This window comes from Platalea leucorodia, assembly GCF_965183815.1.
Source record: "Platalea leucorodia genome assembly, chromosome: 8".
In the NCBI taxonomy this organism is placed as follows: Eukaryota; Metazoa; Chordata; class Aves; order Pelecaniformes; family Threskiornithidae; genus Platalea; species Platalea leucorodia.
This window is the reverse complement of record NC_138830.1, coordinates 23,087,588-23,102,432: the sequence shown is the minus strand read 5'-3', so window position 1 is coordinate 23,102,432 and position 14,845 is coordinate 23,087,588. Positions and strand designations below refer to the sequence as shown.

The 14,845-nt window shown below is 36.1% G+C and overlaps 1 protein-coding gene across 1 annotated transcript in view; it reads left to right on the top strand.

The window, feature by feature from the left end:
* Positions 1–14,845, top strand: part of CLSTN2 (calsyntenin 2) — a gene marked incomplete at both ends in the record, with an annotated part of 393,604 nt that overhangs the window by 354,700 nt on the left and 24,059 nt on the right. The window contains 1 exon segment of the mRNA XM_082320829.1: positions 12,313–12,475. Coding sequence (XP_082176955.1) covers positions 12,313–12,475 — 163 coding nt within the window.

Sequence of the window (14,845 nt, the reverse complement as noted above, 5' to 3'; positions counted from 1 at the left end):
CCTCCTGGCTTTCTAACTTCTGCTGAAATCAGTGCTGCCTCCTTCATCGGGCATCAGTTTCTGACAGCCTTATGAGAAAGGAATATTGCTTCTGAAACAGGGTGCCACTCTAACTGCACCCATTATATACTCTCATTTAAAGACCACCCCTCAGCCTAGAAAGCCTGGAAAGTGGGGTGGCCCAATTCAGAACACCATATTCGAATAATGTTCACTAGGCTTATTTACTTGAGGGAGAGAGAGGCGCAGAGAGAGAGTTTAGTGACCAGCAAAAATTTCCTTACTGATGAAGAGTAATCAATATGGTATTTCCTAATCCCATGACTATTTCTTTATGGGATCATTATAACAGTTTATACAAATTATTTTACTTTGTATTACCTACCAAGACTTTGTTATTAGGTAGCTGAAGGAATATCAAGAATAATTTTATTTAATAGTATATTTAACAGTTATCAGGTTTTTGTTAGCTTAGTTTCAATTTCAGTCCAACTCAGCTATTAAATATTTAGTTTCTGAAAACTTTTAATATATCTTTGGATGCTCTGATAATTTTTCTTTTTTTAGCACTTTTTAAGTCAATTTGTTCTGCTACGAGCTGTGAAAGTACCCTGAAGTCTTTACAACTAGAATAAGAGACTCGCAACTGGTAGAATACTACAAATTGGTCTAAGAAAATATTCACGTTGATATGAGCTGTTTGGGGTTTATTCATTTTAGTGATTATACCGTGCTGACATTTTGAAAACAACGTTCCCTTTTTATTTTAAAACGTTGAAAATCCATAACTGTTCTGCAAACCTGTTTTCAAATTTATTTCACTCTAGGTTGTAATAAGAAAAAACAAAGTCTGTGTGTGTGTATGTATGCATATGCGTATTCATATATACTATAAATTCATACATATATATGTACAACTGAAAGCTAGAAAGTATGGAACCACTGAATTGTTTTTAACACCTCCTTCCCCACCCACTCATCTCTCAGACTTACAGTAATGTAAAAGTCTTTAGGTATGGTGCAGAGTAGTCTAGTCTCTTCTAAGAATAAGAAAGGAGAAGAGTCTGTCCAAGTGAATAGCCAGATATATTTCAAAATAGAATGGTTTCTGATGGAAAAGGGCCAGCACTAATATCATGCAACATCTTATCAGGGGACTGCAAAATGAGAAGCTAAGAGATGTCTTTGATTATTTTTTTTTCCCACTCCTTACCATTGGATTTTTTAAATTTCTTTCAGTTTTTATACTCTGAGGGTTGGTTTGCAGATGACTCAAATGTCATATGTGGTTGGAATAAAGTTGCCTTCATTAAATGATGGAGTAATAGAGTGGATACTGTGATTACAAAAGAGGGCACAGAATACTGTGATGAAAGACAGTGATCTACTCTGCCTGGCAGAATGCCAACAGTGCAAGAGAGAGTAAGAGAATCTATCTAGCAAAGAGTCAATGCTACAATTAACATCCTCTCTCTAGCATATGGGGCATATAGTTTAGACAAAACCAGATAATAAATCTTGGAAAACTCAGAGTCAGATCTATATACTTAGCTCTTTTAAACTGAGGATGATACACAAATCAGATTAAAACTAATTCACAGTAATAAATCATTTTTCCCCAGTTGCCACAGGGTGACTGCAGTGTTTTTGTTCACCCTCTTCTTTGAGATGAAAGACATTTGCTGTGTCAGTCAACCTCAAAATAAAATACACTACAGAGCTCTGCAAGAGTTACTTTTTTATCTCAGGAAAATCAAAGATCAAAACTTCTCTTACATCTGTAAGTCTGGTACTAAATACAGACTCACCTCTTTTAGGTGCTTGCTCTTCCTTCTACATTCATTTGAACGTACATGGAAGGGAAAGGGCTGAGGAGAGAGAGAGAAAGGATTGTTTTTATTTGTCATTGCAAGGTAAACAGGCATTTCTGATAAAATACAACAAGGCATTTCCTATGGGAACATCAGTAGCTATAAAGAAGTATACTTAGCAAGCATGCTATATAAGTGTATTTTCGGGAATTAGTTTTGGAGCAATTGGTATTCTTGGGGTATTTCTCAAGAGCAGAAAATTGTTAAAAGATGCTGCTTTTCCCTCACCGAATTTTCTTAATGATTTAATGGACAACCACAGTACTGTTTGACATGGTAAATGAAACATACTGCATAACAAGTATCAGAACTGAGGGTATTCTAGAAACATCTTCTACCTATATTTTCTTAAGAATACCAAACAAATCTTAGGGCTGTTTCTTAAACAGTCTGTGAAAATTTGGGTTTTTTTAAGCGAAAGTAGATGTATAAATTATATAAACATTAAGCAGAAGAAAAAACATGGACTAGACAGTGAGTAAACAGCTGAAAATATCAGTTTGGAAGGACTGTGATTAGATATGTACTTACTTGCATATAGCATTTACTTGAGCAAGGTACATGAGAAAATCCATTGGTTTTATACTCAGTACGTTGTACTGAATAGTTTATATTGAAATACTTGTTTTATAGGGTATACAAAATATAATTTTAAAATAATCAGCATTACACTGCATTATCTTTTCAGTTAGTGAGATTATAAGGGCAAAGATGTGCCTCCCAATCCTTCACCTCCGGTTCCTCTGTTTCAAAACATACTGTCCTGGAAAATGTCTTCTGCTTTGCTTAGCTTCCTAAATAAGGTGTCAGTATAGTGACATCTGAAGAGAGTTTTAGGGCCATTGTTGTCAGGGTTTCATATTGTCTGTATATGGGCATGTAAATGGTACCTCATTTAGGAGCTCTGACTTTGCTGCACTGTCAGTAGAGCCTTGAGAATAAGATTCCTGTGGCTCTCACCCACCTGAATATAATGCCAAGAGGTTTCTCTTCCTTTTATGCATGCAACCAGAGGTAGGGAATACAAGCTGTGTTTCTAGTTTCCTCACTGAAAGTCTTATGAGGAAGCAATAACTTGCTTAAGAGTTGCATAAGGAGCAGGGAAATCTCTTTTGCTTCCTTCTCTGGTTAATGTTCCTCTGATACTTAGTTGAGGTTCCAGAAAGAAGGGATTAATTTGCACAATGTTCAATGTCCTTTATTCTAGGACTGATCATACATATTCCTTTACAACTGCAGAATTACATGACAATAAAATGCACATATCAGAAGATATGCTGCTTTAAGGTCTTTGAAACCTAGTTGTAAAAGAAATAAATTTAAAACACAAATATAGAATGTTTATTTAATTTTCCAAATTCTCTCCCCATATGTGAAGCTAACATAACATCAACATTTGTATTAGAGAAATCCAAGTTCCGATACAGATAATAGCTATGGAAAAGCTTCCTCGCAAAGGAGTACAAATTATTGCATGTAACAACCGCTACTGCTAACAATTGGAAGAGTGGTGATGCTGTAGTCTCAGAAGCATAAAAGCACTGGTTCAGAGCAAAGCAATCTGGTTGTGTTTGGTTTTTTTTTTTCCCTTCACTGCCTGCCATCAGCTGTCAGAATTCAGGAACTTGCTCAGAGAGACTTTGTGATCATATTCGAGCAGGGCTATGCAGGCTGAGGTTCAAACTACAAGTTTTATGTGGAGGTTAAGTGTGCAACAGTATTCTTAGGGAAAAAACACTGAACTTGTAGGTGTGATGATGCTTTTCAATGTATCACCCATTAATTTAACTGGTAGGAGTATATTGATTCCTTCTTTTCCCATATACAGTATATTTTTCTTCCAACCTGCCTTAATTACTACATACATACTGTATTTATTGCCACTTCAGAGGCAGGGTATATTGATTTTACAGACAGGAAAAAAAGTGTCATGTGTAGGAGCTGCTAAAGGATAAATGTAGAAAGGGAAACCCGAAGAGATTATTTAAAAAAACCCCAGTACATAATATGAACATTTCAGAGCTTTATTTAAAGTTTTCTGAAGAGGTTGTGGAGATATTGGGGACATATTTGCAATCTGCACAGCTCCACTTAGTGGTCAAGAATATACTGACCCTTTGCCACAACTGTTTTAATCATTTTCAGTTTCAGAAATGCTTAGATTAAGTAAAGGCAACACATATGGCAAATATCTGTCCTAATACACAGAGCCTATTACTGAGGTAGAATAAATAATGCTGCAAGACATAACAATTTATATTACTGGATTAATTTGGTTAGTCTGTGTCTGCACTTTGCTTTTGTTTATTTTCAATAGCTCTTCCCCAAAATTACTATGCTGGGAGATTATACTGTAGCACAAAGCCAACTTGAAGTGCGTATCTGTTGATTCTCACAAAAGCAAATTTTTGCTATAAAGCATGCATATTCACAGCAGAAATATATTTTTGGTCATTATATTCGAAAACAGAAATGCACTAGGTAGCCCAGGTATCCAATGAAGTAAGCACATCCTGAATACTGAACATCTGCATACTGAATTACATACTTGCAGTATACACTAGGACATTTTTAGCAGTATATCTTTTGTTCTTGGTGGTGATGGGATAATAATAATAAAAAAAAAAAAAACCCAAAACACAAAGAAATGATAAGGTGCTTATAGACAACAAGAAAAAGAGATAAAAAGTCAACTGTGTTACTTATTTCCCTATATCACTTAACCAGCTTTTGCAGGTAGCTCAGCTACTGAAATTTAAGGCAAAGATTTACTAGAAGAAATCAAATGAGAGCAGCAGAGTTATAGCAAAAGCAATGCTCTAAGGTATATTCTTTTCTTTTTTTAAACTAACATGCCCTAATTGTAGAAGTCTGTGGATGAGAACTGACAATAGGAAAACAATTAAGATACTAAATGAGTTTTTAAAGTAACAGATAAAAGCTCATTCAACAACATCTTTAAAGTTCCCACTCATCAGAGACAACAGTTATAAACCCTAAAGTGGGACGGGATAAAGCCTTTTCTATGCTCACCTTTGGAATGCCTTCATGCAAAATTCATCAGTCTTGCGCATAATGGCTACACTGCCTAAAACTCTTAAGAAATGTTATTTTTATTTAAATGTCCATTTAAATGTCTATTTAATAGATCATTTAAGTGTCTATTTAGTGTCACCAACAGAAAAGAACAATGCCAAAATTTGTAAATTTTTACAAAGCTCTTTCAGAAAGGATTATTTTGGAGATGGAAAGAAAAAACATGATATTTTTTAAACTCAAAATAATATCCCTATCCCCATCCAAATATCATTTGCGTTCTGTACTCTGAACAAGGGTAATGGGTACCATGCTTTGAAGCAGATTTACAAAGCATGTGGCTGCTTTCAGAACAGGGCAGAGGGTTTGATCTGGGTGCTGTAACTGAGCGGATAATGCTAATGCCTTTAAGCATAAGATCAAAGGGAGATTCCCCTGCATTTCTTGTCTTCTTTAGTGAAGTGGGATAAAAATGGAGGGCCTGAGTTGTCTCTGCATGTTTACAAAGTTCTCACAATGATGACCTCCATCATCTCTATTGAGAGCTGCTTGCAAATAAGGAAACTATTCCATTGTTAAGGTTTCTGTATAAGCACCGTACGTATTCTGTACAGGAGCATACAAAGGATTTGAGGTAAATGTTTTGTTTGCGGGAAGGCTTGCAGGTTTATAAGTATAGTAAATGTACATCCAAAGACAAAGTGTTGCTGTTAATAAAAGCATAACAATGATTAATAATATTAACTATTAATTAGTAAGTGTGATAATAATTCAACCTCTTAATGAAGATATGATGCACTGAAACTCTTTGTTAGTGGAAACAGTGCCTTCTTCACCTTCTGTAGACTGCATTTTTGTAGACATACACAACCATTGGAGCGGATATTTTTGTACAGAAACAGTGACACACTAAGCGTGACTGATTTTCTATTATGCTACTTTACAAAAATATGCAATTTGTAATCCCAAGTATACTCCTGACCTCCCTGCAAGCAGAGGTAAGCATTAGTATTCTAGCTGCTTGGCTATTGCAATCCCTGTGTGAATGTGGTTCTTCCTTCATTAATGATCCTATTTTGCTATAAATGAATATAATAGCCTTCTCTACTATAGTCTTGATTATAGAGCAGCCTAGATGTTTTACTTATTGAAATACTACCAAACAGCAGAAAACAGATTTATTGAGAGGACACAGAATTCAATTACGGTGAAGAAAAGACCGCTACTAAAGTGCTCCATGGTCTTACAGACAGTTACAGTTCTGTAAAGGCCAGTACATCTTGGAGTGACATTCCAGCAGATGCGCATCAGTTCAGGCAGGATGATTTATATTCTCTACAGTCAGGTTGAGCAAACAGAAGTGCACATTCTTTTTTCAATTTAAGTCACCTCTGTTGATAAGAATTCAATTGTGGAAGTGAATTAATTCATTCAATGTTAATGTTTAATGGAAAGCATACTTAGAATTTTTCCATAAAAGGGAAAAGAGAGGAGACTTGAACACCTTTGCAATTTCTGTGTGTATCTTTATTCACTTTCAAAAAGTTTGCAGATTTAAAACACCTCTAGTCTGTGACAGAAATGAAAGTAGTGGTCAGATTGGCCTCACCAGCCCAGCTATTTGCAATGCCTACTGCACTCTTCTTAATAAACCACTGTATTTTCAAGTTTTTCACACATAACTCGCTGTCAGTAGTCAGTCTCTTCTTCAGCCCAAGTACACAGAGAGTGTCCCTCTGAGAAGATGAACTAGCCCCATTAGCATTTTCTTTGGCATTTGACCTTTGGGCATGAGCACCACCACAACCCAGCTGACATTCTGACCTAGTTTAGGGGTTTTTTTTGCAAAAGATGCTAGATAATTTCTTCTCATGTGCAACTATTCAAATTTGAATCAGTTAATAAGACTGGAATTAAGCCTAATTTGCATAGTTAGTGAAAGAATGTGACCCAGTCAGCTAACCAGCTTGTTAGCAAGATATTTTAACAAAATCAAAAGAGAAAGGGGGGGGGAAAGGGCCAGAATTTAAAAAAAAAAAAGCTTCAGTGATATTGAATTTATTGGTTTGATATCAATTAATATTTGAAGTGCTATAATAGATTAAATGCTGTAGGTAAAAAGATAAAATGCTAAAACTTGTAGCAAGGGGAAAGAGTAATACAGGTACTGTAAGACAGGTGGGAGGGCTGTGTATCACAAGGATATAAGAGTGAGGGAGTTACCTAGAGGAAAAATTTCTCTATTGCTGCTTGCAAATACTTGAAATGGAAAATTCTTTCAGAAAAAAAAAAAAACTTAGCTTAACTCAAAGTGTTTACCACTCTGCTGATACTAGCCAAATCACAATGAAAGAAAAGATGGAAAAGAGCACTCTAGTTAGGTTGAAAGCATTTTAGCATTTTCAAATGAAATTGTTACAGTTTGTACCTTCACCTTGTTGTTTGGTTGGGTTTTTTATTTTATTTTCTCTTTTATGTCTGAAGTATGTTTAGAATGAAATATCATGACTGATCAAAACTGATAATTTGGGTTTTTTTCCTTCCATAGAGAATTTAGGATTTGGGGTGGTTTATTTCTTAAAGGGAATTTTAAAAATCTGTTTGTGCGGTCCATTGGAGTAGCCAATAGTTGTGGCTCTGAAATGAATGCACAGATTTTATGCTCTAGGCTCTCTAGACTTTTACTTCTCATCAAAGCTGGTATAAATGTAGAACATCTAATCTTTATGTGAAAGGAGGGCAAACTTAAAATAAAACCTTATACATTTGTCATCCTTTAAAGAGGATCTGATTCATTAACATCCATGTTGTCAGCATCAATGACAAATGACATCCAGTTTTTTCAAAACATGGTGGAATGTGCATGCAGAAATAATGTCCACATAACATCCCCCAAATATGTCATGGTAGGAGTTGTCTATGTAAGAAAGTCATCACACAACGGAGCACAGAGACATCTTACACACCTTTCAAGAACTGTGGAGGGATTGGTCTTCCTTTTTCAAAATATGTCCAGAGGAAGATGGTGGTAGTGTTGCCTCTGTACCGCATAGCCTGGTGGTTACAGCAGTCACCTTTAAGATAGCAAACCTGAATTGTAATTCCTGTGGCTAAGAGGATTTAAACATTTCCCATCTTTAGGAAGAATGCCACATCAGAGTGATGCTGTTTCAGAATTGTAATTTAGCTGGGAAGAGACTTCAGGAGGTCTCTGGGTCAACCTCCTCCTCAAAGCAGGGGCAGCTATGAGCTTGGACCAGGTTGCTCAGGCCTTTGTCCAGATAGGTCTTGAAAAATCTCCAAGGATGGAGGCACAACTCATCTGGACAGTCTGCTCTACTGCTTGACTGTCCACATGGAGAAATGAAATCTTACTTTATATTCAGTATGAACCTGTCTTGTTTCAATTTATGTCTGTTGTCTCTTTGCCACAGCTTGCACCACTTTGAAAAGCCTGTCTTTGTTGTCCTGCTAACTTCTCCCTAGGCACTGGAAGGCTGCTGTTACCGTCCCCCTAATGCTGCCCCACTCAGGGCTGAACAAACCCAGTTCCCTTCAGCCTCTCCTCATATGGCAAGAGCTGGCCATTTTGCTGGCCCTCCACTGAATTCACTCCAGTTTATCAAAGTATTTCTTGTATTCAGGGGTCCAAAACTAGGCACAGTATTTTAGATGTGGTCTAATGAATGCTGAGTAAGTGGCAGGGGGCGGGGTGGGGTATTGAGAAGTTCAGAGCCTGTTAAGACATTACAAAAGGCATCAAGAAGTTAATAGAGTTGCATGCTCTGTTTTTTAGAGCTGGATTAAGGTGCTTTCTTCAAACAACCTGTAGAAAATAACAGTTCAGACCACTTAGGCAGAAAGAATGAGTTTGTGTCTCATACCTGCGCTAAGTAGTGTTATTTATAGTAAGTAGAGAGCTTTCCTTGCCTTTCTTCTTTCTTCTTACTGCTTTTTTTTGTGCATGTTTGAATGTATTCTGAGAGCACATCCTCAGCAAAGTCACACAAACCAGAGAGATGGAAGTAATACCTGCTTTCTCAGCTCTAAAGGGATAGACTTAAAGTACGCAGTGAGTAGCACTGACAGGATGTGCAGAGCTGTTTGCGTGGTCAGACTCAGTGGTCCGCTGAACATTATTACTTAAGGGACTTTCAGGAAGCTAGTCAGAGGGTTGCGAATACGCGTGGCTCTTCAGTATTGAACTGAGGCACTGGGACACTTATCGAAGTATACGTTCTCTTGCCAAACAGGTGAACGATCCATTTTGCATGAGTATGCCCCAGCTGATCTTAGTGAGGCTAAAAAACTATAAACTCTAAAGTGCATGTTCTCATGTGTGCTTTCCTAGCCCTTATGTACAAAGCCCTAAAAAGAGACATTTTGCAGACCAACAAAGTCTGTTTCTAAGCACCATGTGCTTCTCAGACCAAAGTACTTTGGTTTCAGTCCATTCCTAAGCATTCCAATATAAAACAAAAATCTCTGACATTCTTCTTCAGAAGATGCTAAGAGCTTTAATGTCTTGAAAAACTTACTTCATAAGGTTTATACTGAGTCTATTTTCATCTGTTTCATAAAAGCATATTCCAGTGCAATGGCTTGTAAGACTTCAAGCTGGTTAATTCACTGTGATTTGATTAATACATTTTAGAGGCAGACTGACATGATAGAGTGATTAGACCAGCCTAGCCATCCAGCAATCTTTGAAAGCCAAGCTTACTCATCTGTAATTTTATCTCTTTAGGATAGCTTTATAAATTAGATTTTTTTAAATAAAATTCTTACTCGAGATGACTAAAATGTCTTTATTTGCCAAACTAGTAAATTTTATAATTTTATTTTCATGGCTTCAGTGCAATCATATTACATTCCACTGCCACTATGGAATGCATGCAGGGAAAAAATTGGCTTCCTGTGTTAAGAAGGTGAAGAAGGTGTCTGAAATGACAGCATAACAAATTACACTCCACAATTATTTATTTCATTATTTTGTTGCCTGTGAAATGTCCAGGCATGAACTACTGCCTGCTGCTGAGTGACTGGAATGTGTTCCAGAGTTTTTAAATAGTTTTATTGCTTCCTTGTAGAATATGTGTTTTTACACTGGGACCTATTACAGATACTTAAAGATCTTTTGGTGGAATATACATGTGTCTGTGTACCTAAGCTATATTGAAATCATATGACAGTTAAGCACCTGACCAACCTGTGTGCTTTTGAAATCTCAGGAAGCACCAAGCTGAGAATTTAAGTGCCTAAATTCCCTTTAAAATAAAACTTGATGTGTTTATGTGTTGAAATTTAAGGAAAAGCATGCAAGTGATGGTTTGAGGACTTCACCAAGCTGTCTACGTTTGCACTATCTTATGTTCCAGAATGTATCAGAAAAAATAAAGGTCAGTAAGTACTTTGTCTAGTGCGGACACCTGCAGTTGGACATCTGCATTTTTCTTGGAAGCACTGGAGCCCAGTTGCTGGAGTCTTGACTTGTGGGATTTATGCAATCTTGTATTTCCAGAAAACATTTTCTTTGAAAAATGTAACGGCCCTATTGGTCAGTCAATAGAATAACCAGACTAGCTACACATTATCCAGCTCTTTGTGTATATGATGTCCCAAAATGTTTGGGTTTGCTATATTAAAGTGCTCTGACTTTGATTAAATATGAGGACGATTGCTCACTCATTTAACAGCACTTGGGGCATTCCAAGTGATGCAGTTTAGGGTTGCAAACCAGAAATACTCTGGAACAGTTCTCTGAAACATGTCAAGTATTAAAGTCTGTAGTTTTTGTCATGCAAGGTCTCTCAAACTCAGGCATATCATTCATTTTGTTTTATATAAAATGTCTGACACGTGGTTGTGATGCATCACATTCTAATGATCAAGTCAGGAAACTTGGCAAGCTGTTTTTCCTTGAAAGGGAGGACTGCATAATACTATTCATGATTGCTGTTTGTTCAATAAAGTTTTCAGTCTTCCAATTTATTTACTTTCAATTTTGGTTTCAGTTCATTTAACCTTCAGAAAACATTTGTGCTGTCTACTGCTTACAAAAGGAAGGCTCTGGCAGCCCCTTGCTGCATTTATCTCTTGCTGTGGAGCTATGATGCCCACAGTAATAAATGTATCCGTTTGAAATAGAAGTGATTAAGTTCTTGTTGAAATGTCTTCTGGAACAAAACATTAGCTTTTGCTTTCAAAGGGCAGATATTGCAGCAGATAGCACTTAACCTGGACAAGGACAAAGTGTTATGTTTAAACATCACTTTTCTGTTAGCCTCTATGAAACCACAAGGATATCTGCATTCAAGCACTTCCATTCCTTAATACATCAAAACAACTATCTCTACAGAATTGAAAGTAGCGTGATTGTAACTATTGTTTTATTTTTAGAAACAGCCCACCCATCCTACCAATTTGCTGTGATTTATTCTTTTGAACTTTTAAATCTGAAAGATACAACAAAGGAAAAAAGAATTGGGCAGGCATTGTTATTTACACACTAGACTTCTGTCTTCAGAGGCACTGATTCATCTAGCTGTACATTTCTGAACTAAACCGAATTTGATCATCTTGCAGTAATCCCTGGTTTTCCAGCTCAGAAATTCCTATGAGATTTGACACTAATACTGTCATCTTGAAAGTATGTTGTAACTGTGGCTATTGCTTTTCAAAGCTGATGTATGTCAGTGAAACCACGTAGATCCTCATTTTGCTGACTCTCTGGGAAAAAGCTCAAGGCCAAAAGATGGAGCGTGGAGATCTGAGTTTCCTGCCCAAATCAGGTAGACACATAGACTGCTTGTCCATCTGTGTGTATACAGAGCACAACAGAGGTCCTTCTAGCACTATGGAGGTCCTGATGCATTGCATAGGACTTTCTAAGTACTGATGCTATAAGTTAATAATGGCAGTTGAATCAAATCATTGTTAATGACTCATCAATCTAGTAACTAAGTGCTATATATGTTCTTAATTTGAAGCTAATAGGGATCCCCAGTAACTATGCAGATACATCCCAAGTATGCATCTCTTACACAGTTTTGTATTCTCAAAAGTTGATATGAACATTAAGAAATTAGTACTGTGTATTAACAAATGTGAAAATACAGAACAAATACCAAATTGTCTGATTTTTCTGTTTTATAGGTCTTGTTTTCAAAGAGTGTGTTTTAAGATGCCTCTATTTATCAAATATATTCTGCAAGTATACCACAAATATTGTATCAACATTATTTTAAATTTAATTAATTATAGTGATGTATAAACTGCAATAATGTTATTTTTTTCTATGAGTGGAATTTGGAAACGACAATTTTAAAAAATGTATAGGAAATAAAAATTAGTCACCTGACAATAAGGGCTCATTAATATTTTTCTCTTGCACTCTGTCTTTCAGATTTGTGATAAAGAATGGCATTACTACGTTGTCAATGTTGAGTTTCCCGTTGTTACGTTATACATGGATGGAACAACATACGAGCCTTATCTTGTGACCAATGATTGGCCTATCCACCCTTCACACATAGCCATGCAGCTGACAGTTGGTGCTTGTTGGCAAGGTAATACGGCAGCAGATAGTAGACAGTAGAATTACTAATTCAGACCAAAAAGAATCTTATTTGTCTCTCTAATTACATAGCAAATAAATTACTAACAGGTCGATGGTATAAAATCAGAAGTAAAGCCAGAGTTAATAACGAATCAAATCCAAGGATAAAATGAATGGGACGTTAACAGGCTTTGCATTTCCGTCATCTAAAGAAGTGTTGAATACAGTTTGCTTATTCAACGTGAAAGATTGTCTTCTTTATGTTTTGCCTTCACTTCTTTTAATTGTTTCCTGTGTTCTCTAGCTTTAAGCAAACTATCTAAATATTACTCTAAAGAACTCCAGCTATCTCCTTTCAGTGTCTGCCTCAAATTTCTTTCACAACTTATGGCCCGATCCTGCGCTCTTCACATTGGATATGTATCACCAGTAATTCCACTAATTTAATCAATTCACCCTGTTATAGACCTGATGTGAAAATGAGACTAAAGTGAAACTGAAAGTTACAACCCCAGAGCTATACTTGTATGGGTCTTTGCTTAAATATTAGTTTTTCCTCTTTTCTACCCTTTATAATCCCGCTCTCCTCATTCTTTTTTCTGGTCCTTATGCCACTGTTTCTTTTTCTGTTCTCTGCCTTTACATCTGAAGCAGTCCTCTTTTTCTGCTCATCTGCTCTTGTAAAGTTGTTGATTTTCTATTTATGTACTGCGTCTTGGTTTCACTTAAGACAAAGCATGAAGTGAAGCGAACTGTATAATTAGGAAAAAATGCTTTAACACAGATTGTTTTTCTTCCACACTCTTTAATGTTGGCTCACTTTCTCTGTTATTACCTTGTTTGCCAGTTTGATCTCTGCTCATTTACAATATGTTATCTGCAAAATTTGGACATCTTATGCATGGCAGAGCTGTTCAGTGTAAATAGTATTAGAAGCAAATCCAGCTGTTAGATTGTGAACACCTTGGGCTAAAGATCCAATCTTTACTTCGATGACAACATGCAGAATAAAGCCACACTAATTCTAAAAACAAGATTTGATAAGTTTTGAATATTGATCACTGAGATAGGTATTATGATAGCTAGCTAATCAGCATGACACTAATCCCATATATTTCTAAGAGTATAGACTGATTCTTGTCTAACTGCTATTTGCATGTGTAGGCTTCCATCTCTATAGGATGATCTTTAGGTGTATTGGAATTTTTCATTGATGTTAAATATATAACAGAATACATTTAATTTTACTCTAAGGTGTTAATATTCTAAGGGAATGTTACTCCTTTTTTAGCTAAAAATATGTAGTGAAATACCTATCAAACTCTTCAGAAACCAGAACTTTGGTTTAGCCAGCAGTTTACTGGGATGAATAGTCAACAGATACCAATTTGATTTACTTGAATTTGATTTTAGTTTGATCTCTTTTTTTTTTTTTCTTATGTAGTCTTAGCGCAGTATTTTGAAATCAAAGTTCCCAACTTAAGAAATGCAGATGTAATTTGTGAATGGAGAAATTCAGTTCTTACCAGAACAAATGAGCAAATGCCATAGGGGCTGTGAATAATCATTGAGCATTGCCTTCTGAAAAATCAGCATTTCTCAGTAGCTGTGCTAAAGGAATTTTATTTTAATCCCTTACTTCATGTTTATTTCTAGGTTCTTCTGCATAGGTCTACATAAATATTTTTGTGCATTATTTGTATTACTTCTGCTCCTTAATTTCTTTCATTCATACAGTGTGTTTTTATCACTCTCTAATAGCAATCTTCAGGGTTTGTTTGGTTTTTTTCCTAAAAGCCTCAGTATTGGTGGGAATCCCCTCCCCTCAGCCCTCACCTGAATCTCATGTTAATCATCATGCAGGTGCCAAGTTTTGAGAACTGTGGAGTAGTAACTTTACCCATGGAACACGCACTGTATAAGCAAAAGCTATGGCAGTTTTGCCGCAGTGCTGCATCTGTGGGTTTCATCTAGCTCCAAGGCAGCTGAATATAATAAGAATGATCTTGTTTCCTTTGCAACTTTGTCTCTTTATCTTAAATTGTTAAGAGAAAGAATTAAGGTAAAACTTCTCATGTAGGCTCACAATAAATTTAGACCACAGATTATATTCACTATTTAAGCTGCTAAACAAATAGAAAGTTGCAGTTGTTTTCAGACATTTTTAGCTTTGCCTTGAGTAATTTGATGGCTTAATGAATAACCATTCAGGATAAGATTCTTCTTTCTTTTTGGTGAAACACCTGATTTAAACTACTGAAATTTTACCTATTGCTGCTGTCAATATTTACTGCAAGATTATGTTATTGCTATTTTAATAGTGTGACAATTGGAGCTCATCAAAAGTAGAAACAAATTTTCCATCTCATGAAAACATCAA